Source organism: Monodelphis domestica, chromosome 8 (genome assembly GCF_027887165.1).
Source record: "Monodelphis domestica isolate mMonDom1 chromosome 8, mMonDom1.pri, whole genome shotgun sequence".
Taxonomy (NCBI): domain Eukaryota; kingdom Metazoa; phylum Chordata; class Mammalia; order Didelphimorphia; family Didelphidae; genus Monodelphis; species Monodelphis domestica.
In genome coordinates, this window is record NC_077234.1 from 81,559,017 (window position 1) to 81,585,541 (window position 26,525).

Genomic DNA, 26,525 nt, shown 5'->3' on the forward strand with positions numbered 1-26,525 from the left:
TGGAATCACTGATCTAAGCTCTTTGATCAATCACAGCTTGCTGTATACCTTTATTGAGTTTTTATAGCCTTTTCCCCTAGCATGGAGTATCTCTATACATTTCATGTTGCATTTAACTGCGTTTCAAGTTTTTATGCAGAGTTTAATTCATTACCTTTTCAAATAGATCACCCTGAAAGGTACACAAGGAAGGGAGCTGACGTGATGAATGCTGAAATTATTCAAAGGGTTATTTTATGGAATCTTAATTGGTAGCAAAATAATCAGGGTAAAGTTAAATAAATTCTGAATCAATATCTGAATATCCTTCTCCAGCCCACTTCAAATTAACCCCCAAATGATGAAATAGACATAGACCAAAAGCTAGAGTTAGTTGGTCAGACAATGAACATTTATTAGCTATGTCCCAGACATCGCGCTAGCAACGGAGTTATAAATATATGGGGTCTGCCTTAGGGAGCTTGAAGTCTAAAGATGGAAGGCAACACAAAAACAAGAGACACGCAGAGGGGACTGGCCTGGCCATCCTACTTAAAGGCGCTTTAAAGGCTCAAATCCCTTCTGTTGTTGGCCGTTCCCGCCCTCCAAGCCCATCATCTTTCCCGCGGACACCAGTAGCATCTTTACTTTGAATAAAAGTCATTATTTGCACGTGGCCCCCAGCCCCCATCGCAACGTGGGCTCCCTAAGAAGCAGGGATTGCGCTTTGGCGCACTGATATTGACTCGCCGTGACCACGTCTGGGTTTTCTTGGGAAAGATGTGGTTTGCCATTTTGCACATAGCAGGACACAATAAATACTTGCCTTTTTATCTACCTCCTGACTAGCTAAATAAACGTAACTAATTCATGTTTGGGGACTTACTGACCACCTGAAGGCAACCCTGTTAGGGGCGTTGGGTTTGGGTCCCCAGAGCTCCGGGGGTGGCTAGGAGAACCAGGTTCATTTTTCCTGTGATGACCCGGTGGAGCGGAGGCAGAGGGCAGCTTCCTCGGGACGGATCCCTGCCGGTCGCTAGAGGGCGCTTCGGTTCGCACCCCGCCCAGCGGCAGACAGGATAAGAGTGCTTCGAGGTCGGGCTTTCTCCGAGAACTCTCTCGGCGCACCTTAACCCTGACCATGACCTCTCGGCTGTTTTGCAGGTCCCTCCGAGCTTGGAGACGTCTGACCGTCCAGCCTTTGCTCCGGTCCGACCCGAATACTAGGCGAGTGCCTGGCCAAGGCCTGTCTGGGGGCGGGGGTAGGTGAGAAGAGGTTGAAAGGCGGGGGGATCGCAGCCCCTCGGAAAAGGGAAGTTTGTGGGATCCCGTCGTTAGTGCCGAGAAACGCCTGGGCATTGGGCACTACTCGGGACTAACCGCCCCCTACCCGTCCCCGCTGGGGCGTGGGTGACTTTCCCAGGGTGGGTAGCAGGGAGAGCTCTGCCCTTTCCCCCCCCCACCCCCCACCCCCGTCTCCGCGCCAGCTGTGGGGCCTCCGCGCTCCGCGCCTAGTGGGAGAGAGTGTCGGGTGGTCGCCGCCCCGCTACAGGAAGCGGCTCAGACAGTGTAGACCGGTCCCTTCCTCCAGTTGTAGAGCGGGACCCGACCCAGCCCATCGGGAGGGTGAACTCTGGCCTCCTTTCCCCAACCTGGAAGGGCCTTGGTCGGGACGTGAACTTTGGCCTCCTTCCTGCTGACCGTGGTCATGAATTCTGGCTTCCTTTGCCAGTGACAGAAGGGAGGTTGGGGGGAGGCAAGCGAGCCTTTGCTGGTGCAGCTGCTAAATTTAGCTCTTTGGGGCCGCCCTGGGGCAAAGGCCGCCTTCGAGATGGGGGAGGGGAGGGAGAAGGGAGAAGGGGGAGGACAAGCTCTGAGCAGCCTCTTGGAGCCCCAAAACGGGAGGGATGCTCCAAATGGAGAAGAGCCTTAGGCTACCCCAGTGGATGGTGAGCCACTTAGTAGGCGCTTAAACCGTGTGTTCTGCCTGACCGCCCACAGAGTGGGGCTTGGCTCTGAGGGGCTGACCCCTGTCAGAGGAAACCTGGGGCCTCCGAAAGCCTCCCTAGGGGAAACTCTGAGGGAAGTGTGGTTTTTATCAGTCCATCTAAAGTACCGAGGGGTTCTCGAACTCTTCGCCTTACTTTCTTTAAATTACGGAGGTTACCCCCCCCCCCCCCAAAAAAAGTCTTTTGGTTAGGACGGCAATGACTGTCACTATTTTCTGTATCAGAAGTGAAAATGCCCTCATCTCTCCCCCAAAAGCCTCAGAGCCGCTACCCTTGGGCCTTCTGTAGAAAGCCAGTCAGTGTCACATCCCATGGAAGGCTCTCTGGGCCTGCTTACACTCCAATGTAGAACTCACTAGAGCCGGCCAAGATAAAGAGAGGTATGTGAGTCACCCTTCTTCCTTCCCACTTGTTCTTGTTCCTGGTTCCTGAGAGTGCTGGGTAACATCAGGTATTAGTTCATTCCAAGCTCTTTTTTTACCCTTACTTTCTGTCCAAGTAACAAATGTGAGGCAGAGGGGCAAGGGCCAGAGGAAGGGGTTAAATGACTTGCCTAAGGTCATACAGCTAGAAAGTGCTCAAACACTTGAACCCAGGTCCTTCTGACCCTGGGCTTGGTGCTCTATCTATCCACTGAGCTTCCTCATTGCCCCTTCATTCTCATCTTTTTGAGAAGGTTCCATGAGGAGGATTAATAGTAATGGTTTATTATTCTGAGATGAGTTCTACTCAGTCAGTAAGTTTCTGGAAATTGTGGTTTGGGGGATTCACCTCTTGTTCAAATAGACTCCAGAACCCCCCCCCACCCCACCCCCATCCCCCAGGAATGTTTTTCAGTTGTATCTTATCTAATTCTTCATGGCCCTCTTTGGGGTTTTCTTAGCAGATACTGGAGCAGTTTCCCATTACCCTCTCCATATAGTTTTACAGATGAGGAAACTGAGGCAAACAGGATTCATTGACTTTTCCAGGGTCACATAACTAATACAAGTCTGAGGCCAAATTTGATCTTGGGTCTTCCTGACTCCAAGTCCAGCACTTCATTACTGAGCCACCCAGTTGCCCCTGTGCAGGAAAAGCATTTCCTTTTTCAGTTTCCAAAATCTTGTGCTTCCTCTCCTGAGGAAGTACTTAGCACAGTACCTGGCACTTAGTAGGTACCTTCTGTTTATTGACTGATTGATTGATTGGCTGATGGCCACTGATGGCCCTAGCTCCTTTCTGCCTCAAATTCTCCTAGACCACTTTATCTGGATTCCTTTCCTTTCCTTTCCTTTCTCTCATTTGTTGCTCACCATACTTTATCTAGTATTACACTTCTTTTGTGGTATTCCCCTTTCTCCCTGAGGGCAGGACTTATTAGTTTGGGGATCTCTATCCTCTGGGCCTTTCAGAGGCATTAGAGGGTCTCTGTAGTCTTTGGGCCTTCAGAGGCATTTGGGGGTCTCTTGGCCTCTGGGCCTTGAGAGCCATTTGGGGGTCTCTCTATCCTCTAGGTCTTGAGAGACATTTTGGGATCTCTGTAGTCTCTGGGCCCTGAGAGGCATCTGGGGGTCTCTATAGCCTCTGGACCTTGAGGGGCATCAGTGCAGTGGACTGATTTCAAAGTCAGAAACCTGAAAGAAATGAAATGCACAAATGAAAAAGAAATTTTAAAATGCTAAATCTTGGGATACAAATATATCTCTGTGTGTATGCCCCGTGTGCCATGCAGGATCTTCTGTTCTAATTAGAGAAAGACACCTGGTGGGGAGTGGTGGCCCAAGAGGGAAGTTTTAGTCTAGGGAGTTCAAATTGATTTATGTGACGCTATCTTTCTGCAAGTTATGGCACAACTGCTTTGATCATTGTTCCCACTGCAAGGGGAAGAAGTGATGAGGGGAAATGGAAGGGGGAAGGTAAGAAAAAAGGGTATTTGGGCCTGCATCCCCAATCCCAGCCTCCGACAGTTTCTAGCTTCCAGATTTAAATTCTCAGTGCACTCTTGAAGTCAAAAAAATAATAATAAATTGCCCAGGAGTTGCTGCTCTGGATTGGTAGAGGGGCTTGCCTCAGAGAAGTCCCCGGTGCTAATGAAATCAGTAAATCCAGTCAGAAACAAACAAATCTTCAGTGACTTGCAGAGAGCCTAGCATATAGTTGACTCTTACTCAAAATTAATTAAATTGATTTCTTTTTACTTTTACCATCAGTGAATAAAGTTTAATAGGGTTACCCAATTATCCTGTAGAACTTGCTCTTCTAATCATGTAAATCAGCTGCTTTTGCTTTCTTTACTTTGGGTGTAGCTTATGCAAACCTAGGTGTAGCAATTTTTAAAATATAGTTTCTTTCCTAAGGCAAAATTGGCCAACACTTTAATTTCATTTCTTAGAATGAAAAAGAGACATTTTCCCTTAGTCTCTCATGTCAATTTTGTTGCCTCTTCCTCCTGGTGTGGGAAAAACTGCTCTCAGTTGCCTTTGAATAGAAATCTGGCCTGAATCTTTTAGGAGGTCTGCCTTATAGTTCTCACCTTTTTATCTTTAAAACCTCCACTTATTTATGTTCTTTTTTTTTTCCTACAGTTTTTTTTCTTCCTGTGATTTCATTGGTTTAGGGAACTCCCAGTGAAGAATCAATTCCACTAGTACAGAGGAGTTGCCCTTCCCCTGCAGTGTACAGGAACACAGAATGATTATTACACCCATCTCCATAAAATTTCAAAGGTGAACTTTGACATATCAGTCAGAAGCTGACTTTACAATTTTTGAAAGTGACCCTACTAGTTTGGGCCCAGGTGCTCTGTAAAGTTCCTTTCCAAATCCTTCCTCCCTTACTCTCCATCTCACCGCAAATCAGTCTATCTGTTTATCTATCTTTTATATCTCTCTCTGTGTCTATATAGATATGAATATCTATATATACATGTATGTGTGTGTCTATTTATATTTAGATAAATAGATACAGTGGACATAGTGCTAAACTTGGAATCAGGAAATCCTGAAAATCAAATTTTACTTTTGACATTTACTTAGCTGTGTGCCCCGGAGCCAGTCATTTCGCCTCTGTTGGCCTGTTTCCTCATTTATAAAATGGGGATAATAAATAGCAGCTATCTCCTACTATGGTAATGAGGATCAAATGAGATAGCATATTATGTAAAGTGATTTACAAATCTTCAGGAACAATATAAATGTTGAGTTTTTATTAAGATTACATTCATTATTATCATTATATGCCTATGCATGTATCCCATCCAGCATATTATATTTCTGGTCCTGAAGTGACTTTCCTGAAAAGGTGTAACTTCTCATGGTTTAACAAAGTTGTAGATGCCTAATTGGGGGTGGGGGAGGGAGACATGTCAGACTACATAAAGCAGATTTGCTAATGGATTTTTGAAATGTTTTCTTTTTAGGTCCTCCCATTCGGGAAGGGAAGGTCGTCTAGAAAGTTCTTCTGCCAAAAACTTCACAGATATTGGCATTCGAAGAATCTTCTCTTCAGACCATGACATCTTCAGGGAAAGTGTCCGAAAGTTCTTTCAAGAGGAAGTTATTCCATATCACACAGAGTAAATAAGATATTTTTTGTTTATATTTGGAATGTCATTAATTTAGATGTAGCTTGGGCATCTTTTCCTTATGTGGTCTATGTTATATATCTTGGACCTGGAACATTGCCTGGCTATTGGTTAGTACACTGTTGTTGATGAAGAGCTAGACCAGAAGTATTTAGTTTGATTCAAAGTTCTTTTATGAGTTTGTTCTTGTTGTTTTTCAGCCTTTTAAAAATCACTCTGATGTCTTTCTACATCATTTCTAAATGGTTTTCTTAGCACAAATTCGTATAAGTCTTCCCACTTTACTCTGAAGCCACCCTTTTTTATCATTTTTTATGTTGCAGTGATATTCCATTTATCTTCTATTATGTTGTTCTCCTGTTCCCTCAGTAATTAACAATTCTTCATTTTCTAATCAATGATAAGAATCAGTGGGATTTTTTTTTGAAGGCAGTTAGCATGTATACCACTAGCAGTTGTATTGGTTAATTTAAGTCATAAATATAGGCCTGAATTTCTTAGTGTTCCATTTCTTGGAAGCCATGTTGTAGGCTCACTTGCTTTCCTTTTCTCCAGCTGGAAGGACAGTAGAGCAGGATTCTTTGCTTTTTTTCTTGCCCTTTCTCAGGCTTTCTCTCAAGCCCTTCCAACTTTGGGATGTGATATTGAAATCACTTTAAAAGACTGACATATATTAATTTACATTAATTACATCCTCTGATGCTCAAACTCGAGGCAAAAGAATAGTACTTTATTTAATTCAAAGGCTATCAGTAGAGTCATGCATTGCCTGTCTTTTCTACTGAGTGCTAGACAGGGCTAACATGTCTATAGGAGAAGAGGAAAGAGAGGAGAAAAGGCAGGGGGGAAAAAAAGAAGGAACAGGGTAAGACAGCACCAGAGCTTGTATAAGGTGTCAGCCACAGGACAGATTGACTCCAGTAGAAGATAAAGTAGAAGATCTGATGACCTGGGGAATGGGAAGTTTTCTAATTCTTAACTCTTTTTTATTTGTAGGTGGGAAAAAGCTGGAGAGGTAAGTAGGGAACTTTGGGAAAAAGCAGGAAAACAAGGACTGCTGGGTATCAACATTGCAGAGAAATGTGGTGGTGTTGGTGGAGATGTGCTTTCCATGGCCGTTGCCTGGGAAGAACAGTAAGTGTTTGGACTGTATTTTTATTTACTAAGTATATTGATCGATATTTCTGTGATGAATAATAAATCCCAGTATGCTAGAGCTGGAAAAGACCTTAGGCATCATTTATTGTAATGTCTTTATTTTTCTGATAAGGAAACTGAGACCCAGAATGCTTTGTGACTTATCCATGGTTACTTAGGGATGAAGCTCTACCATTAACCTAGGGTTTCTGGCTTCCAGTTGAGTGCTTTTTACACTAAGTAGAATGCATTATCTCGTTGTCTACTTATACATCAATGTCATTTCCTTTGAAACTCAAGCACTCTGATTATATCACTGGACCACGGGGATGAGGGAAGAGCAGGGAAGGAGATGGTATCTTCTAAATTGTTCAATCTTTAGACAATAAAATTTGTTATCAAAAACATTTTAGTCAAATATTCATGGAAATCCATTTATGAGACTGGCATTTGATCCTTAACAATTATTTATATCAAAAATTTTATGAACAGAGGTAAAAAAATAATATGTTCCAGTCATAGAATGAGAGAGAATGGGATAACTGATGGATAACCAAATGACATCCATACAATAACAAGATATATGGAAGAACATTGGGTTGTTCTAAATGGGTTATATGTTTCATGGTTGGAGGGAAGGACTCAGAGATTGTAGATCCATCAAAATATTTTTTTAAAATTAATATCAGAAACCAAAAAGCTAGTCGAAATAATCAACAACTTTAGCAAAGTTGCAGGATACAAAATAAACCCTCATAAGTCATCAGCATTTCTATATATCTCCAACACATCTCAGCAGCAAGAATTAGAAAGAGAAATTCCATTTAAAATCACCCTAGACAATATAAAATCCTTAGGAATTTAATTGCCAAAACAAACACAGGAACTATATGAACACAACTACAAAACACTCTCCACACAATTAAAAGTAGATTGGAAAATTGGAAAAAACAATTAGAAAAACATCGACTGCTCATGGGTAGAATGAGGTTAACATAATAAAAATGACAATCCCATCCAAATTAATTTGCTTATTTAGTGCCATACCCATTGAACTACCAAAAACATTTTTTACTGAATTGGGAAAAACCATAACAAAGTTCATTTGGAAGAACAAAAGATCAAGGATATCCAGGGAAATCATGAATAAAAATGCGAAGGAAGGTGGCCTTGCAGTCCCAGATCTCAAACTATACTATAAAGCAGTGGTCATCAAAACAATATGATACTGGCTAAGGGACAGAAAAGAGGATCAGTGGAATAGACTTGTTGTAAGTGACCTCACAGTGACCTCAATAAGACAGTCTATGATAAGCCCAAAGATCCCAGCTTTTGGGACCAAACCCACTATTTGATAAAAACTGCTGTGGAAGACAATATGGGAGAGATTAGGTTTGGGTCAACATTATTACATCAAAATAAAAAGTTTTTGTACAAACCAAACCAATGCAACCAAAATTAGAAGGGAAGCAACAAATTGGGAAATGATCTTCATGACAAAAACCTCTGACAAAGGTCTAATTACTCAAATTGATAAAGAGTTAAACCAATTGTACAAAAAAATCAAGCCATTCTCCAGTTGATAAATGAGCAAAGGACATGAATAGGCAATTTTCAGTTAAAGAAAGCAAAACTATTAATAAACACATAAAAAAGTGTTCTAAATCTCTTATAATCAGAGATATGAAAATCAAAACAACTCTGAGGTATCACCTCACACCCAGCAGATTGGCTAACATGACAGCAATGGAAAGTAATGAATGCTGGAGGAGATGTGGCAAAGTCAGGACATTAATGCATTGCTGGTAGAGTTGTGAATTAATCCAACCATTCTGGAAGGCAATTTGGAACTATGCCCAAAGGGTGCTAAAAGACTGTCTGCCCTTTGATCCAGCCATAGCACTGCTGGTTTTATACTCCAAAGGGATAATAAGGAAAGACTTGTACACGAATATTTATAGCTGCGCTCTTTGTGGTGGCAAAAAAATTGGAAAATGAGGGGATGCCCTCCAGTTGGGGAATGGATGAATTAATTGTGATATGTTGGTGATGGAGTACTATTGTGCTCAAAGGAATAATAAAGTGGAGGAATTCCATGAGAATTGGAATGACCTCCAGGAATTGATACAGAGTGAAAGGAGCAGAACCAGAACAGAGACCGATACACTGTGGTACAATCGAACGTAATGGACTTCTCCATTAGTGGCAGTGCAGTGATCTTGAACAACTTGGAGGGATCTACGAGAAAAACCACTATCCACATTCAGAGGAAAAACTGTGAGAGTAGAAACACAGAAGAAAAACAACTGCTTGAATACATGGGTTGAGAGGATATGGCTGGGGATGTAGACTAAATGAACGAACATCCTAATGCAAACACCAACAACATGGAAATAGGTTCTGATCAAGGACACATGTAATACCCAATGAAATTGCATGTCAGCTGTGGAAAAGGTGGGAGGAGAGGAAGGAGGGAAATAATGTAACTCTTGTAACCAAGGAATAATATTCTAAATTTACTAAATAAATTAATTAAAAAATTAATATCAGAATCAAGCAGCACTAGAAGACTTGAACATTTAAAAAATTTAGGCTTTACATTTTTTCCCCTTGTTCTCCCTCCCTCTTTATCCTCCTTACTTTATAAGAGCATACTCAAATTGTACAGGCCCAGGATTTGTTCTTCATTCAGACATTGCCATGCCCTATATTGCAAACTATGGGTCAGAAGAACAGATTAAACGATTTATCCCAGAGATGACTGCTGGCAAATGTATTGGAGCCATTGCTATGACGGAACCTGGGGCAGGAAGGTAAGCTAGCAGATTTTGTCTGAACATTCTTAGCAGTCTTGCCAGAAGAGGACCTTTGTTTGCCAAGAATTTCAGGGCCTATTTTAACAGGTATTTTTAGGGAAAACAATTATACTTCATATTGTAAAATTTAAATGAATATCCAATAACTTCAAGTATTATATTTTATAAGATTTATTAATAATCACTTGAAGTAAAAGAAATAAAAGGACAAAAGTAAAAGCCTGAGTAAAGCCAGCTTTCCCAGCTGAGTTCACGGGAAAAGAGAATGAGAGGTGGGGCTACACAAAACTTATATCCTTCCTATGTTAGCACTTAATGTGAGAAGGAACATGGGAAGCTGGGATTTAGAGTCCTGGGGAGAAAATCCTAATGACACAATCCCCGCCGTGATTCTATTGGGAAACGAGCATGTAGAAATCTCCCAGATTTACATACATAATTTCCCCAATGAATCAGTACACATAACCAACTTGTATCTCTAAAGAGCTTTAACTAGAGGTACATACAATGTTGTACTTTCTAAGGGGAAATTACAATAATCTGGGGATAAGAGGGAAATAAAAGATAAAGAGAACAAAACCAGTGATTGCTAGGTGCATTGACAAAAAGCCAATAAGGGGGCAATTCCCTTTGGCATAAGAGTATACATTAAAAATAAATGCATTCAACTCCTCACAGTTCAATTCACCACATCCCAAAGTTCATTCTCAATGTTTTGGTGCAGTCTGTGGTTTCTACAGGCATCTCCGTGACGCCTTCTCCTATAATATTTATAGAGAAAGATGGGTGGATATGAACAACGGGGGATATGGAAGGTTTGTAGCAGGGGTATGGAGGAGTTGAAGGGAGAGAGGGAATATGGCTGCCAGTGAGGAAAAGGAGAGAGATGCCCCCTGCTGAGAGGCTATTTTTGAACCAAATGGGGTGTCCAAGAAATGAGCCACTTATGATAGTCTGCAGGGATGTTTTCTCTCTGGATTGCTGCTGAAGTTGCCCCAGAGTAGGTAAACACCATCCCTCCTGAGGGACAAGCCTTTCCCCAGAATTTGGTCACCCAGCAGGGGTCCGATAAGGAATATTTGTAATTGAATGACTGAACTGAGGTTCAGCTCCCTCTGTGCCCCAGGAAAGATAGTCCACTTATTTGACTGCGATATTCAAATAAGATAAATTTTAATAACCAGTTCAGATTGGAGAGGTATCAGGGAAAAGGGAAGAGGGATGTCCCTAAATAAGATTGGAGTCTTTCTCAGCTTTGGAGCTGAGGCCAGGCCTCACAGACTGATGGAGGGTTTCTCTTATTCCTGCCTACGCTATATCTATACTAGTTTTCTTAATTTCAAAATCTTAGCAATAGATAGCAAGCAACAAGAAGAGTTCAGACATTCAGAGCTGGTTGGGTCTGTCTCTTCAGGCTGAATAAATTGAGGCACTCTTATCCAGACTGGGAAGCCCAAACCCCTCCCTCTCCCATGCCAGGAAGGAAGTGCTAGTCACAAGGCCCACTGCTACCCCCAGTTGCCCCTTCCCCCACCAACTGTCAGTCTTGACAATTTCTTCTCTCTCTAATATTCCCACTGTTGCTTGTTCCAACCACAGTGGCAGAAAGTCCAGAACTTGTTCTAATTTCCTTTCCACAATTGTCCCCTTTTTTTGTTGTGACCTTCCCAAGGTCACTTATTTTTATCATAGTTACTAATTTACTAAATCTACTCTAAGGAATTCTATGCAGGAAAGTTTGGGTAAAGGTAGTTTTCAGGTTTTACAATAAATGTTTGAACAAAACCATTATAAGAAATTTGGATCTTAGTGCTAATACTACTTACTCTTGCTAAGTTAACTAAAACAAATTTTTCCTATTTTATATATATATTATTTTCAGACTATCTTATCTATATATATTTCCATTAAACACAATTTCAGCATCAGCTTAACAATAAACAATTAAAAGTTTACTATCTGCAAATGCAGCTTAAGTCTATTCCTATGTATAACTAATCGTGTATGCTATGTTCAATTTAGCTTACTCCTAACCTATTCTCTACTTACTATAACTATTATCTAAGTCTCTTGTCTAATCTCTAACCTAATCTATACTTGCTATGCTATATATTTACAGACTCTATCACTATGTTACTAACTTAATTATAGTATATACATTATTTATAGAGATTATTTACATATAATACAATAGTATACATTGTTCAACATCCTGAAGGTCAGTCAAATAGAAATAACTGTTAAGCTTTCTAATTGCCTAAAACCTTATGGAACTAACTATATACATATTTACATTTTGCATAAATACAATTTCAGACACTTGTTTATTTAAACAAGGTCTCCCAATATGTCAGTTTGTGATTTTGTGTTTTGTGTCCAATAGTGTTGTGTTGAATTAATACATATCAAGTTTCTTCAGATTTCCACTTCTCATGTTGACTGACGGATCTCTTCTTTCTTCCAAGTTATGTAGTGATGCATGCTATTCCCCTAATATGTGAAATTACTTGTGTTTTATTATTTCATCACATTCAGTCTTACATATAAGTCTCAATTTCCATCTGTCCTCTTATATAAACAAATTTACAAAGTTCAAAGTCTATAAAATATAGAATTCATTGTTTTATTGTATTTTTAATTATTTTAAAAATATTTCCCATTTATATTTTCATCTGGTTCAGGCCATATGTGGGAGCATTGTGGACCACAGAGCCTTACTGCCTTTCAAATAAAGAGCTCCTTCATATGTCCTGCTCTCTTCCAGCCTTTTCCACTGGAGATTTCTGAAGCTGAGAATCCTAAAAGAAAACCAAATGAATTTGTGAAAAAAATATGAAATGGGGGGAGCAAACAAGCATTTATTAAGTGCCTACTGTGTACTAGGCCAAGGCACCTAGATGACCCAGTGGATAGAACCCTGGGCCTGAATTCAGGAAGACCCGATTTCAAATTCATCTTCAGGCATTTGATAGTTGTGTGACCCTTGGCAAGTTAAGCCTCTAGCTGCCTTAAACCATCAGAGAAGGAAATGGCAAACCATTCCAGTCCCTCTGTGGTGGACAATATTGTGTTGTGGTGTACGAGGTTGGGAAGAGCTGGATGCAACTGAACAACAACAATAAATGTTCCAGACACTGTACCAAAGGCTTTACAAGTTGTATCTCATTTGATTCTCAGAACAATCCCATGAGGAAGGTGCTATTATTTTCCTCATTTATATAGTTTAATACACTGTATTTGGAAGAGAGGGCAACACTAGTTGCTGAGGACACCAGAGAAGGTATTGTTTGTATTGTATTTTTTTTAGTATTAACTCTTCTTTTTATTAGCAAGTAGAATTTATATAAATTTGACAAACTTGGTATGGACTTTACTATCATTTCAAAATTACAACTAGCATATATCACATCATGCACAGTCTTTTTTTAAATAACATTTTTTAATGTAAAGTCTATATCAGATTACCCACTGTCTCAGGTTGGAGTTGGGGGGAAAGGAGGGAGAGAGTTTAGAACTCAAAACTAAAAAAAAAATGTCAAAAACGATTTCTACATGCAACCAAGGAAAAAACAAAATACTATTTAAAAAAAATATTTTTCTGCAACTATAACTACATGCAAGAAGAATCTTCAACCCTCATTTCCTTCTAAATTTTGAGAGCTTGAACTGTCTTAAAGGAAAATAAATTCTATGAGGAGGTAGGAAGAGAGTGCATTCCAGGATGGAGAAACAGGTAGGAAAATATTAGAGGTAAATCCTCCATAATTCTAGAACTGAGAGAGCCAGGGCAAAGATGAAGAGATAGGAGATATAATGCCATGGGTGACAGACAGAAAGTCAGTTTGCCTGGATTTTAGTATGAGGACAGGGAAATAAAATAGGATAATGCCAAAAGGACATTAGCCCAGTGCCTGGTAATAATAGGTGCTTAATAAATGTTTTACAGGTTGATTGGTTAATTGAAGGGGTAGCTTGGAGCCATGTTGTGAAGGGCAAACATAGATTAAGTGAACTACCCAAGATCATATAGCCAGTAAGTGTCAAAGGTCAGATTTGAATTTAGGCCTTATGGAAGTGCTTTCACATCATGCCCTCAAATCATTTATCTTTATTTATTCTGTGTGACAAGAACTACACTGGTGCTGAGGATACAAAGACAAAAATGAGGTTTTTCTACTTTTCTAATATGCCCTGTACACATTTTTTCCCATTTTCATAGACATTTCCCTTTAATGTTCACATTACTCTGTGTATATGTATATGTATATATATATATATATATAATCTCCTTTTTAATGCAACAGAAGATGCAGCTTTGATAATTTCTAGAATATGAAGTTGGCAGTATTTTCCTTTATGTCCCTGAAAAAGCATTTTAAAGACCTGTTTAAATCCACCATAGTTATGTAAGAGTTTAATTTAAGTTTTATGATAAATGTGAGAATTCTAACATAATATTGTGAACACCAATTTAAAAATATTATAGTTTATGACTTTTGGCAGCTATATTTACAAAGAGTTGGAAAGAACAAAAGAGGAAAAATGTAAGAAGGTAGAAAATTGTCTAGCCTACCACCCTAAGTGCTGCTCTTGTGTCTGGCTCAGCCCAGGTCCCGGTGGTGTCTTTAGCCAAAGTTCCACCAATTCAGTCTCCTCCAAAGTCAAGGCAGGATTCTTTGGAACCAATCTCTCTAAAAGCCAGGGAAAGGAATGCCAGCTACTCACCCAGCAAGCTGTCACAGGATCCAGGGAAAGAGTCTCCTACTTCAGTCTAGCTCACTGACTCAGAGTGAATCCAAAGACAAACTCCAAAGGAGAGGTCCCTTGGACAAGAAGTTCAGGACTTTTTATAGTTCTTTTTCCACATCACTTCCTGTCCCCAACTTTATGGAAACCAATCACAGGCTTTCAATTTGCCTAGCACTGCCCAGGTGCAGAGCAGTGGCCTCTGGAACTGTCACCCACTCTAGCAAGTGACTTGTGAACTCTCATACTTAGTGACTGGTAAGGTACTAAGTAGGGATACTTACTTTTTGATTGATTAACTTAAAAGTTGCTGATTGATAGACAAAGAGAGTTTGATTCACTCTTCAGTTATTAATTGACTCATGTTTTTAAACCAGCTATTTTTGCATTGTTTTTATCACTGGATTTTTCCTGGGTGATAACACTTGTTTCTTTTCATTTTTTCTCCTTACCAATTATAGTGACTTACAGGGAGTAAGAACAAATGCAAAGAAAGATGGAAGTGACTGGATTCTCAATGGTAGCAAGGTATGTAAAAGCTAGTACTTCTAACCAGACCAATCTTAGTCCAGTTTCCTACCCTCTTTTTAGCTCCCATGTGTCCTATTTCCCATTAAAACATAAGTTCCTTGAGAGTAGGGGCTCTCTTACTTGATATACTTGCATTTTTTTATGTTTTATATTTATTGTTGTTCAGTTGTTTTAGTTGTGTCTAACTCTTTGTGACCTCATTTGGGATTTTCTTGATAAAGATATGAGTGACTGGCCATTGCCTTCTCCAGATCATTTTACCAATGAGGAAACTGAGGCAAACAGGGTTAAGTGACTTGCCTAGGGTTAACAGCTAGTATCTGAGGCCAGATTTGAAGTCAGTTTTGAATTCAACCTGATTCGAATTCCTGACTCTGGGCCTGAAACTCTATCCATTGTGACATTTAGCACATTGTGACTATGTATTTTTTGTAAAATATAGTTTCTATTGTGTACATTATGTATTATTTTATAGATGAGGAAACTAAAACAGACAGGTTAAGTGACTTACACAGCTAGTAATTGTCTGAGATTGGATTTAAACTCATGTCTTCCTGACTCCAGGCCCAGGGTTCTATCCACTGTGCCTCCTGGTTGTTTCTGTCAGGTTTGTGCCTTATGAATAAAGTACAGTAACTCTCCCCAGAGTCATATTCTTGTCATCAGTCCCATTCCCCCAAAGTGCAAGTGACAGCTCTGAGCTCAAATCTGCCTGCTTGTATTCAGGTTGTTAGTTTTTGCTTATTACTCTTAATTTCTGTGTAAGTATTGGATGCCTTCTTCATTACTACTTGATGCTTTCTTAGATTTCATCTAAATGCCTCTATTTAGGACTTAAATCTCTTTACAACATGGCTCCAACCTACTCCTTCAATTAATCAGTCAATAAACATTTACTAAGCACTTATGTGTTGGGCATTATCCTATCTTGTTATTATACTATTCTATATCCTATGCTGTCTTCTGAATTATCCTACACTGTCATTTTCCTGCCCTCATGCCAAGGTCCAGCCAAGCTGACCTTCTGTCTGTCCCACACACATGACACCATACCACCTCCTGCCTCTTCATCTTTGCTTAGGCTGCCTCAGTCAGACTTATGTGTCTTGTATGTTCTTCCCTGTTATGGATAAGTATCTATCTAGATACAGAGAGAAACTTTGTATTAAAGTGGAGTGAAATGCCTAAGTCATCACACTCTTCCTCACCCCATGCCTAACATAGGACTCTTCTCTGGAGGTAATATACCCCTTTTAACCTCAAAGACCTTTGCAAAATGCAGTAGAAATTTTTTGTGTGGCATCAAACAGCAGACAGGTTTTTTAGGGCCCTTTCTCAGGAAATTGGGCTTAAAATTAAAGTGGGAACCCAATAATGAATTATGAAGAAAGAAGAGTTAGGGATATAGGTGTTATAAGGAATTTATTTAATGGTCGCTCTGTCTCCTTAGAAGCAAAATTTCTAGATTAGAGGAAGTTAATTAATATCACTCTGTTGCTTTAAGAGACAGAGCAAATAGCTCAAGTCTCTGTCTCTTTAAGAAGCCCTCCATAAAAGAGGAAAAGCAGTTAGTTCTGGGCTCCATATTGCTCTGACTTCCTTGGGAGCGGAGTTGCTGGGTCATTCTCTCAGAAAAAAGATCGGTTAGTCACTTTTGAGAAAGTTACTTTTGAGAGTTTGAGATATACCTACAAAGTAGAGTTAAAATCTGATTCTGGAGAGCTTTTCTCCTGAAAGGGCAAGAGCTGTCAGAGGGGCTCTGCCCACTCTCTCTGACTTGGGAGCTGGGCCTGCATCAGTTTCTCTCTGCCAAGAGATTCTGACAGTTATATCTGACAGTTTGATTTTATATATCAATTTAAGGTTCATTGTTTAGCATAGGTTAGTTTAGATAGAGAAAATACTTTAGATAGTGAGAGTAGTTTAAGGAGGCTACTTAGACAAGAAGAAACTGCCAAGAAAGCAGTTAGATTTGGGGGGGGGGGGGTTATCTAGATATTTTAGTATAAGGTTAAGAGATTTCCTATTCTATTCCTAATTCCTGTTCCTATCCCTACTCTCATGATAATAAATAAGGGTTGTATCAAAAAGCTTTGGGACATTTATCAACCACCTGCACAATAGTTTAACCCCTAACAAACATCTACAAAATAGGTTTAATATAACTACTTTAGCTTATCAATAACAGCATCAGTTTATCCATTACATAGGTGAAGTTATATTTTTGTCCTCTAAATAGTAGACATTTCATCATATTTGTTGAATTGAATCTAATTAAACTGGAAAGACCACTGGGACCAAGTTCTAGTAGCACTACTATCATGAATTAGCTTGGTCTCTTTGAAGTTCCCCCATCTATAAAATAGATCCTAGAGAGATTGCTGGATTTGGAAGCAGTATTTGAGTTTGACCCTATTCCTTGTGCAACCTAAGGCAAGACACATACTCTTTCTGGCCTCAGTTTCTTCATCTGAGAGTACTGGATTAGAATGCTTCTAATTTGTGTAAATTTGCGGTTCTCTGCTCTTTGTCTCCATGGATTATTGTAGAGGTTAAATGGCCATTAGCACGCAAGTTCTGTGTAAACTGTACAACCCTCTAGAAGTGTTATGCTATTAGTATGACTTGCCTGGTGACAAGTTCTGTTCTTTGTCTTTATCTCATCCTTTTCTCTTCTGCTGAGAAGAGACTTCAGGCTCTCCAGACTAATTTCACATTCCTCCCTTTCATTCACTTTAGCCAAACTGGCCTGCTCGATGTTCCCTCATTCATCTCCTCCCTATTGGAACCCTGGGTTTCTTTTAAAGGCTCAAGGACCACCTTCTATAAGAGACTTTTCCTGATTTTCCAGTTGTGAGTGCTCCTCCCTCCCCTTCCCATATCCAGGTTATTTTGTATTTAATTTTTATACAGTTTGTATTATTTATACATTATACCCAGAGAAAAAAGGCCTGTGACCATTAACCTTTTTTTTTGTCTTCCTAATGTGAAAGATTTGTGGTTAAAATCTGTTGAATTACACAGAATTGGCCTTTTAAATATTGTTATGTAAATGCCACAGTGTGGTGACATGGTTTTGCCTCAGGCTCCTTCAGTGATATTTGATTCTAAACTAGTTTCTAACTGTACAGTGAATACATAATTAAGTTTTTGATTTGAAAACAAAGCACTCTGCCCCTCATTTTTTGCAATCTTGGCCAAACAAGAATTGAGAGACTGCTCTTGGCAGCACTTGGATGTTTCCCCTTCCATTCCTTTTTAAGGAATGAAGTTCGTCATTGTTCAGCTGACTGTATGGAGGTGAGGAGCAGTGTATTCTGACTGAAATACATGTCTTCCTCTCCAGCACACAGATGCGGAACACAATAGGGCAGGGATACAGACTGCACTTGGGACTTTGTGGGTACAGGGAACTCCTGCCAATGCACATGGACTCCTCTCCAATTTAGAGAGTTGCCTAGAGTACTAAGAAGTTAATTTGACTTTTCGAGAATCACACAGCTAATAGGTATCAAATGAAATTTGAACCTGGATCTTATTGGCCATGAGGCCTCCATTCCCAACATTACATCAAGTTGTCTCTCTGGAGCGTTAGAAAGTATCTTGATGTTTTATGTTTTCCTATAGGTCTTCATCACCAATGGGTGGATGTGTGACGTAGTGATCGTTGTCGCCGTTACTAATCGTGAAGCTCGCTCACCTGCCCATGGAATTAGTCTTTTCCTAGTGGAAAATGGAATGAAAGGATTCATCAAGGGACGGAAGCTGCATAAAATGGGATTAAAAGCTCAGGTAAACAGTACTATAAGCGATAGCTGCTTAATAATGATGCTTGTTTAATATTGAACATTCTAGGTGGTGCAGGAGACCAAGAGCCAGGAAAATGAGTTCAAATCTGGCCTCAGACACTTAACAGCTGTGTGGCCTTAAGCAAGTAACTTATCCACTATTTGCCTCAGTTGCCTTAGCTGTAAAATGAGAATAATAATAGCACCTGCCTCCCAGAGTTGTTGTGAAGCTCAAATAAGATAATTTTTATAAAGGCACTTAGCACAATATCTGGGACATTGTAGGTGCTATGTAAGTGCTAATATTATTGTTATTTTATTAATTATTATTAACTTGCCACCTGAGTCATGAGTCACCAAGTAAAAATTTTCAAGTATATTTCAAGTATATTTCAAGATTTCTTGTCCTTCTTTTCACATATAAGTATGTGGAAAGATATTGTCTCCTTGCATTTATAAATACTATGGCTGTACATTATAATTTATTTGTCTTGGCTTATGTCCTTTTTAAAAAGGATACCGCAGAGCTATTTTTTGAAGATGTCCGTTTGCCAGCAAGTGCCCTTCTTGGAGAAGAAAACAAAGGCTTCTATTACCTCATGGCAGAGCTCCCACAGGTGAGGTCATCTTATATTCATGCTGGTATCCTGTATAAATATATACATTTCTACCTCTGTATCATACAAATGTGAAATAGAATAGGATTAATTGGAAAAATGCCACAATGAATTCTGATTAGGAAAGCTAAGAGAAAGTAAACAATGCATAGTATAGTAGTAGTAGCAGTACAGACACAGTCTGACACCCAGTGATGGAAAGGAAATGAAGATAGAGTGCCAGGGCAGATAGTACTAGAACAAAAAGATCCCCAAAACTGCTGAAATAGCACTAGGAGCAGGGACAGGGGCCATCTGGCAGCTCTGTCACCCAATCCCTAGTTCTGCATCAGAGATCCAAGGTAGAGAGGAGCAACCATGACCATACACAAGGACCTCACTGAGTACTAAGCACAAAACAAATTCCAGAAAGTAATGTAACACAACATAACCCTGCAGTAGAAAAACCAGGGCAGAAGACTAAGACCAAAAGGGAGACAGAAGTTCAGTTGCTCTCAACCTGCAGAACCTTCCAGAGAGCTAGACCCAACAGTATTATAAATTTCAATTACACATAAACTAACAGACCTAAATCAGGCCCAGAACCTGCAGAGCTCAAACCAAGTGAGCAATGAACAGACTTCTAGAATCATGCCATTATGGAAATACTAAAAACTTGTAGGTCCTCAGACCAAGCTGTGAAAGTAGCAGGTGATCAGGGCGGATATTCCCCACCAGAAGTGAACAGAGCCCAACTCTAATATATAGTCCAAAGTCAAGAAATATATTGGAAGAATGACCAAACTAAAAAAGAATCCAACCATAAAAAACTACTATAATGACAGGTTAGATCAAGACACAAACTAAAGACAGTTAGATGAAAATCATTACAAGCAAAGCCTCAAAGAAAAATGCAGATTGGGCACAAACTCAGCAAGAAACCCTAGAAGTGTTAAAACAAGAGATAAAGAAAAAAAAATTTAAGAGCAAAAAAAATCATTTGAGAAAACAGATAAAAATAGTAGTAGAAAAAGTGGGAAAAGAAATGAGAGCTAACCAGGAAATTTATGAAAAGAGAATTAATAGCTTGATAAAAGAGGTACAGAACCTTACTGAAGAAGATAAAAATTATAATTAGCCAAATGAAATGAAAATCAAACTATCACTGTCTTAGAACCAGAGGATACAATAGAAATTGAACAAATCCACTGATCACTTCTTAAAAGAAACCTCAAAATGAAAACTCCCAGGAATATTATAGCCAAAATCCAGAATTCTCAAGTTAAGGAGAAAATACTGGAAGCAACAACAACAAAATAATTAAAGTACCAATGAGCCCCAGTAAGGATCACAGATTTAACAGCCACCAAAATTAAGGAGTGGAGACCTTGCAGTATATTCCAGAAGACAAAGGATCTAGAATTAAATCAAGAATAACATGCCCCCAAAACTGAGTATAATTCTACAGGGGAAAAATGAATGTTTTATGAAATAAAGAGCTTTCAAGCATTCCTGACTAAATGACCACAGATGAATAGAAAATTTGGTATTGAAACATGGAATTCAAGAGAAGAATAACAAGGTAAATATGAATGAGAATATGAATAAATATAAATAGAAGGGACAAAAGAAGGTTAAACTGTTTTTTTTAATATGGAGATATAATATTTGTAAACCTCTCAGAACTTTATCATGACCAGGGATCCTAGATGTAGTCTAATGAAAGAAGACCTAAGTATGATTTCAAAAGATGATGATTTCAAAGGAAGAATTAGAAGAGTGGCAAAAAAGAATACAATTGAGAGAGGAGGAAAAGGAGAAGAAAGAATGGGGAAAATTCTATCACATTAGTAGGTCTCCAAGGAAGGAAAGTTAGAGCGATCAGGCAACATTTAAAACTCACTCTCATCCAAACTAGTTCAATGAGGAAAGAATATATGTTTGCAATTGGATACTGAAATTCATCTTATTCAATAAGGAAGTAATGGGAAAATAGGTAAAGAGAAAAGGAAGGGATATTTTGGGGTTGAGCAAAGATGGCACTCAGCTGAACTCTCCCAGCAGTCCCCTCCAAACAAATTTAAAATAACACCTCAAATTGAATTCTTGAATGACAGAGCCAACAAAATGTCAAAGTAAAACATTACAATTAGACCAAAACAATTGGCCCAAGCCAGTTTAGGAGGTTTGAAAGAGATCTTTGACATAGGGGAGGAGGCTGGCCCGGAGCTCCCATGGATGAAACACCAATGGTAGAATTAGGTGGTGATAACAGTAGAAGCAAAAACTTTGATAGCTCTCGAGCCAGTAACAGTAAGGGGACCTGGCAACTGGTCAGAAAATTAGTACTGGACACTGTACCAGACACTATTTGGAAGTTCCATTGCCTGTACTCTCTTCTTAGTCATAGTTTCAGGTCAGAGAGGATCACTTTTAGTCAAGAGGGATTGAGAATCCTGGGGGGGGGGGGGGGGGATTCTTTGGCAACTCCATTGTCTATACTGACATCTATGGCACATTTAAGGATGATACAGAAGCACTTTCAGTCAAGAGGGAACAGAATCCCTGAGGGACAGTATCAATTTCATTCCCAAAGGAGCAGGGCCCCTGAAGAGCAATATCAATTGCAAACCCAATGAATTAGGGACCCTTCCTGATCAGAGTGTACACCAAGAAATCGGTGACCCACCTATCCCCAGATCACACCACCTTGGAAGCATCAAAAAGTTCTACATCCCTGAAACTAGCTCAGAAAACAGTAGTATGAAAAAGCCTGAAGCCTGAGATAGAGTTCCCCCTGCCTCCAAACCCCTCACACCAGGATTAGATAGTTCAACTTTAGCATAAAGTTCCAAATAAAGAACAAAAAAAGAATGTGAGCATAGCTACTATGATGACAGGAAAAGATCAAGATACAAACTCAGAAGAAAACAATGAAGTTATAACAGCTGCAAAGCATAGCTTCAAAGAAAAATGTGAATTAGAAGCAAATCAAATAAGAATTCCTGGAAGAACTAAAAAAAATTATTCTAAAAATTAAATATAGTAGAAGAAAAATTAGGTAAATAAATGAAAGAAAAGGAGGAAAATTAGGAAAACATAATTAAAAGTCTGGTAAGAGAGGCACAAAAATGCTTTTAAAACACCCTAACAAACATAATTGGCCAAATGGAAGAAGAGGTAGAAAAATTCACTGATTAAAATAATTTCTTAAAAAGCAGAATTGGCCAAATGGGAAAAGGAACAAAAGTTGACCGAAAAAAAGAATTTCTCAAAAATTAGACTTTGTTGGGCAGCTTGGTGGCTCAATGGATTGAGAACCAGGCCTAAAGATGGGAGGTGCTGGGATCAATTATGTTGGGAAATTGAAAAAAATCGGTTAGAAAGAAAGATGCTCTGGGAGAAGAGGGAAAGGAGAGTAAGAATGGGGGAAATTATCTCATTTAAAGAAGACACACAAGCAAGAGTTTTTACAGTGGAGAGGGAAAAGGTGGGGGATGGGTCAACACTTAAACCTCACAGATTTGTTCACAAACAGAGGGAAAAAAATTTATATATACATATACATATATATATATATATATATATATATATATATATAATTAGTAATAGAAATCTGTCTTACCCAACAAGAAAGAGGATAGGAGGATAAGAGAAAGGAATGATAAAAAAGGAAGACAAAAAAGAAGGCAATAGTCAGGGGGGGGAAAGATTTTTGAGGAGGGCCAGGATGAAAAAAAAGATAAACAAAAGAAAATAAGGTGAAGGGAAATGCACAGTTGGTAATCATAATTGTGAATGGGATGAACTTGCTCATAAAGCAAAAGCAGAAGGAATAGCTCAGAATCTAGAAACTAGAATTCAAAAATAAGTTGTTTACAAAAAAAACACTTGAAGCAGAAATACATAGAGGGTTGGAGCAGACTCTATTGTGCTTCACCTGAAGTAATAAAGGCATGGGAAGCAATCATGATCTCAGAAAAAGCAAAAGCAAAATCAGGTCTAATTAGAAAACATAAGTAGGGAAACTACATCTTGCTAAAAGAAATAATAAAATAATAAAAGTAATATCAATATTGAATAGAGATAAACCAAATGACAAAGCATTCAAATTTTTAAAGGAAAAATTAAATGAATTACCAAAGGAAATAGACAATAAAACTGGTTGGTTGATTGTTGGCCTTTGTACTTGAAGAGGACTAAGATGTCATCTCTACATTGGGGTCAATGCTCATTATGTCCAACTATGGTGATTCAGGCTAATATGAGCTCAGAAGGCTCCAACAGGTCGGGCGCAAATAACCCATATGAACATTTGGGATGGAAATGTCTCTAAATCTGTGCATCTCACATTTCTTTTGAGCTACTGCAATTCTGCTCTGCTCATTGCACAGCACTTTCATGCAGACATGCCATGCGTTCCTGTGTTAGTGTCTCCCCTGTCTCACAATCAATACCAGAATTCTCAGAGAGAACTTTAGAGTATATTTTTATCACTTCTTCTGACTTCTACATAAGCACTTATCTTGGGTGAGCTCTCAGTAGAATGATCTTTTAGGCAAATGTTTACAGCATTTAAGCAATGTGGCTGTCCCATTGGTGTTGTGCTCTCTGTAGTGGTTTGAATGCTTGCGGTTTGGTTTGAGAAAGGGCCTTGGTGGTGATCTTCAGACTCTTCTTAAGACAATTCAAATGAAGAGATTCCGTTTCCTGGAATGGCCCTGGTAGATGGTGCAGGTTTACATCTTGTTATCACCTTCTCTGGGTAGATTATATCTTCTGAGTAAATTCACACCTCTTTGCCCCTTGCAAGTTGCCTGACCTTTTAGTGATTAATTTGACCTTCATAGGTACTTAGCACCCTTTTGTATTAGATCTAAAAATAGACCTAGCTTAAGGGCTTTTGCCTCACTATAAGTATGAGTTAAATACCTTTTCATTGTTCAGTAAGGAGTTTTACAACTTTATCTTCCCCTAAAGTATGCCTAAGTATGGGTGGAGTAATGTAAAGTTCTCACATACATTCCTGACCAAGAACCTTCATTGTTTAAAATGGGGAACAGCCTTAACCAAATGTTTTAAGGTAGAGTTTGAGCAGTTTTAAGATTCACAGTAGCACAGGATTACACATAAAATATAGCCCCAAGGCATTATTGCTAAACTGTTAGGTTCCATGGCCTATCATTTTTTTGGATTTGGATTAAGATTGCTCAACTTTAAAACGTTATTGAGAACTTTGAAACAAAGTTCTAAATGGGCACTGCTTGGTTTTAGAGAGAAAACAAAAAGAAAAGAACATTGTCTTAGTGACTGAGCCTTTCTTATGAAATAGACTAGAAAAAGAATGGTTAGCTCACAGAACTACGAAAGTGTATTATTAAACCTTGCATGTGACCCTGGGCAAGTCACCTAACTCCAATTGCCTAGTACATACCATCCTTCTGCCTAAGAATCAATAAGACATAAGGTGAGGATTAAAAAAAAATTTTTTTAATACCATTCCATGTTCAGTGCATATTATTCAGCCATTTGGAAATAACATGACACTGCTCGAATTCTTAGGGCTTAGCTCCTAAATGAGCCTTATAAACTCTGTATTGATGACCAAAGCCTACGCTAGGCAACCAATACTCAAAAGGTTAATAGGAGAAGCAGGAAGTTTGTGAATCGTCCTTATAGTAAACAGAGATTTTATATTTTAAAAAGGCCAAGATTGGCAGCAGATTGCCAGGCTAGACATTGTCAGCTAACTAATGCTGAATGGCAGATTCAGCTTTGCAAATGTTTAATATGGGTAAAGTCATTTTCTTAGTTCGAGTTAATAAAGCTTAACCTGTAGAGAGCTGCACTCCTCTATCCTCTTCAAACACATTAGTTATTATTTACTATAGCAATTTAAGTTTTTCTTTATGTACTTTATATACATTTATATGTCTTTACTTTATGCATATTGTTTCTATTTTAAAGATGAGGAAACTGACATTCAATGACTTTGACCATGTTCACAATGTTAGTAAATGTTAGAGACAGGATTAACTTAATCTCCTCAGAGTGAGTCCAGTGTGTATTCCATGATACCCCACTGCCTCTCAGAGAGTGATCAGACTAGCACATGTTGGTGCCAAGGTAACTGTTACATTCCATCAGACAAAGCTGACCACTTTGTATGTGTAAAAGAGTTGGGATGGAACTACTTTCAACACAGCCCACAGTCAGAAGCACCTGTGGATCTTTTCCTACTGTTAGATAGAGAAGTTAGCCTGTGCATTTTCCCCCCCTTCAGGCACAGGGACCATTTCTCTTAATTTATTGTATAAGCACATAATTATTCTAAGTACTTGGAGCTATACAGTGATTCACCACCCTACCCAGATGATAGGTATTACCATTCCATTTTAGGTAGTGTATATATAGAGTATGTATATATAGTTCTATATAGCAATCCCACAGATAAATCCAACAAGAGATATAACTCTCCATTCTGATCACAATTGTTAGAATTTCTTATATTTTATAATGGACTATTTTTAGGTTTCCATAGTTATTAAAATAAGTGGCTTATGGGATATCTTTGATTCATTTGTATGTAGATTTAACTTTTTGCCTAATTTTTTGGGTAAAAAAGCATTCCATAAGTTGACGATGGGGGACAAGTACCCCAAGTTCCCTCTAGGTCATTCTCCTATATTTAGTCATATTAGCTTCCTTCAGAAGGGGGATTGAAATTGAACTGACAATTCCTTCTCCCACTTTCTCCTGCAAAAGGATATTAGAGTTCTTTCTATCATCAATTTTGATTAGGAATCATTCAGATCCATCCAGAGAGAGTTCTGGCTGCAAAATGGTCATCTGAAAATAGATGTGCCTCTGACCAACCCAGCAAGAAGCAGTTAATACCCTTTCTTCAGCACACCTAGATGTCTGCAAGCAGTTTGTGATATTCTTGCTCAGATATACATTGCTGATATTTCTGTAGCATGAGCCAGAGTGAGGGATAGGTGCTTACAATTGCACTAGACTAGATCTCTGGACTAACTTGACTCAACCGTTCAATCTTGCTCCTCCAGATGAGTGCAAGTTCCTTACCAGAGGAGTCCACCTTCAACCCTCCAGCTTTGTTCTCCAAATAGAAGGAAAAAATTAGTCTGATCCTAAAATCTGTTAAAGGGTGCCTCCGTCACAGCCTGGGTGACCATAAAGATAAAGTCAGGCAGATCCTTCTAGGATTTTAATCTGGGCTTCTATGTGAAGCTGTAACTCTACCAAAGCCATTTCTATTTCTGCCTTGGAAAGAGTTGGAGTAAACTTTCTGACCTCTGATTCCCTCTGATCTATGTTCCCTTTGGCTTGTTCTCCAT

The 26,525-nt window shown here is 39.1% G+C and overlaps 1 protein-coding gene across 2 annotated transcripts in view; it reads left to right on the plus strand.

Annotated features, from left to right (window-relative positions):
- Positions 1 to 961: 961 nt before the first annotated feature.
- ACADL (acyl-CoA dehydrogenase long chain) overlaps positions 962 to 26,525 on the plus strand; it is a 47,172-nt gene continuing 21,608 nt past the window's right edge. Inside the window, exons 1-7 of one of the 2 annotated variants that reach the window (XM_007501802.3) lie at positions 962 to 1,245; positions 5,389 to 5,544; positions 6,550 to 6,687; positions 9,339 to 9,503; positions 14,714 to 14,780; positions 18,411 to 18,575; positions 19,087 to 19,188. In XM_007501802.3, coding sequence (XP_007501864.2) covers positions 1,121 to 1,245; positions 5,389 to 5,544; positions 6,550 to 6,687; positions 9,339 to 9,503; positions 14,714 to 14,780; positions 18,411 to 18,575; positions 19,087 to 19,188 — 918 coding nt within the window. In that variant the 5' untranslated portion in view covers positions 962 to 1,120. The remainder of the gene's footprint in view (positions 1,246 to 5,388; positions 5,545 to 6,549; positions 6,688 to 9,338; positions 9,504 to 14,713; positions 14,781 to 18,410; positions 18,576 to 19,086; positions 19,189 to 26,525) is intronic. The other variant, XM_007501801.3, reaches the window with a different exon arrangement.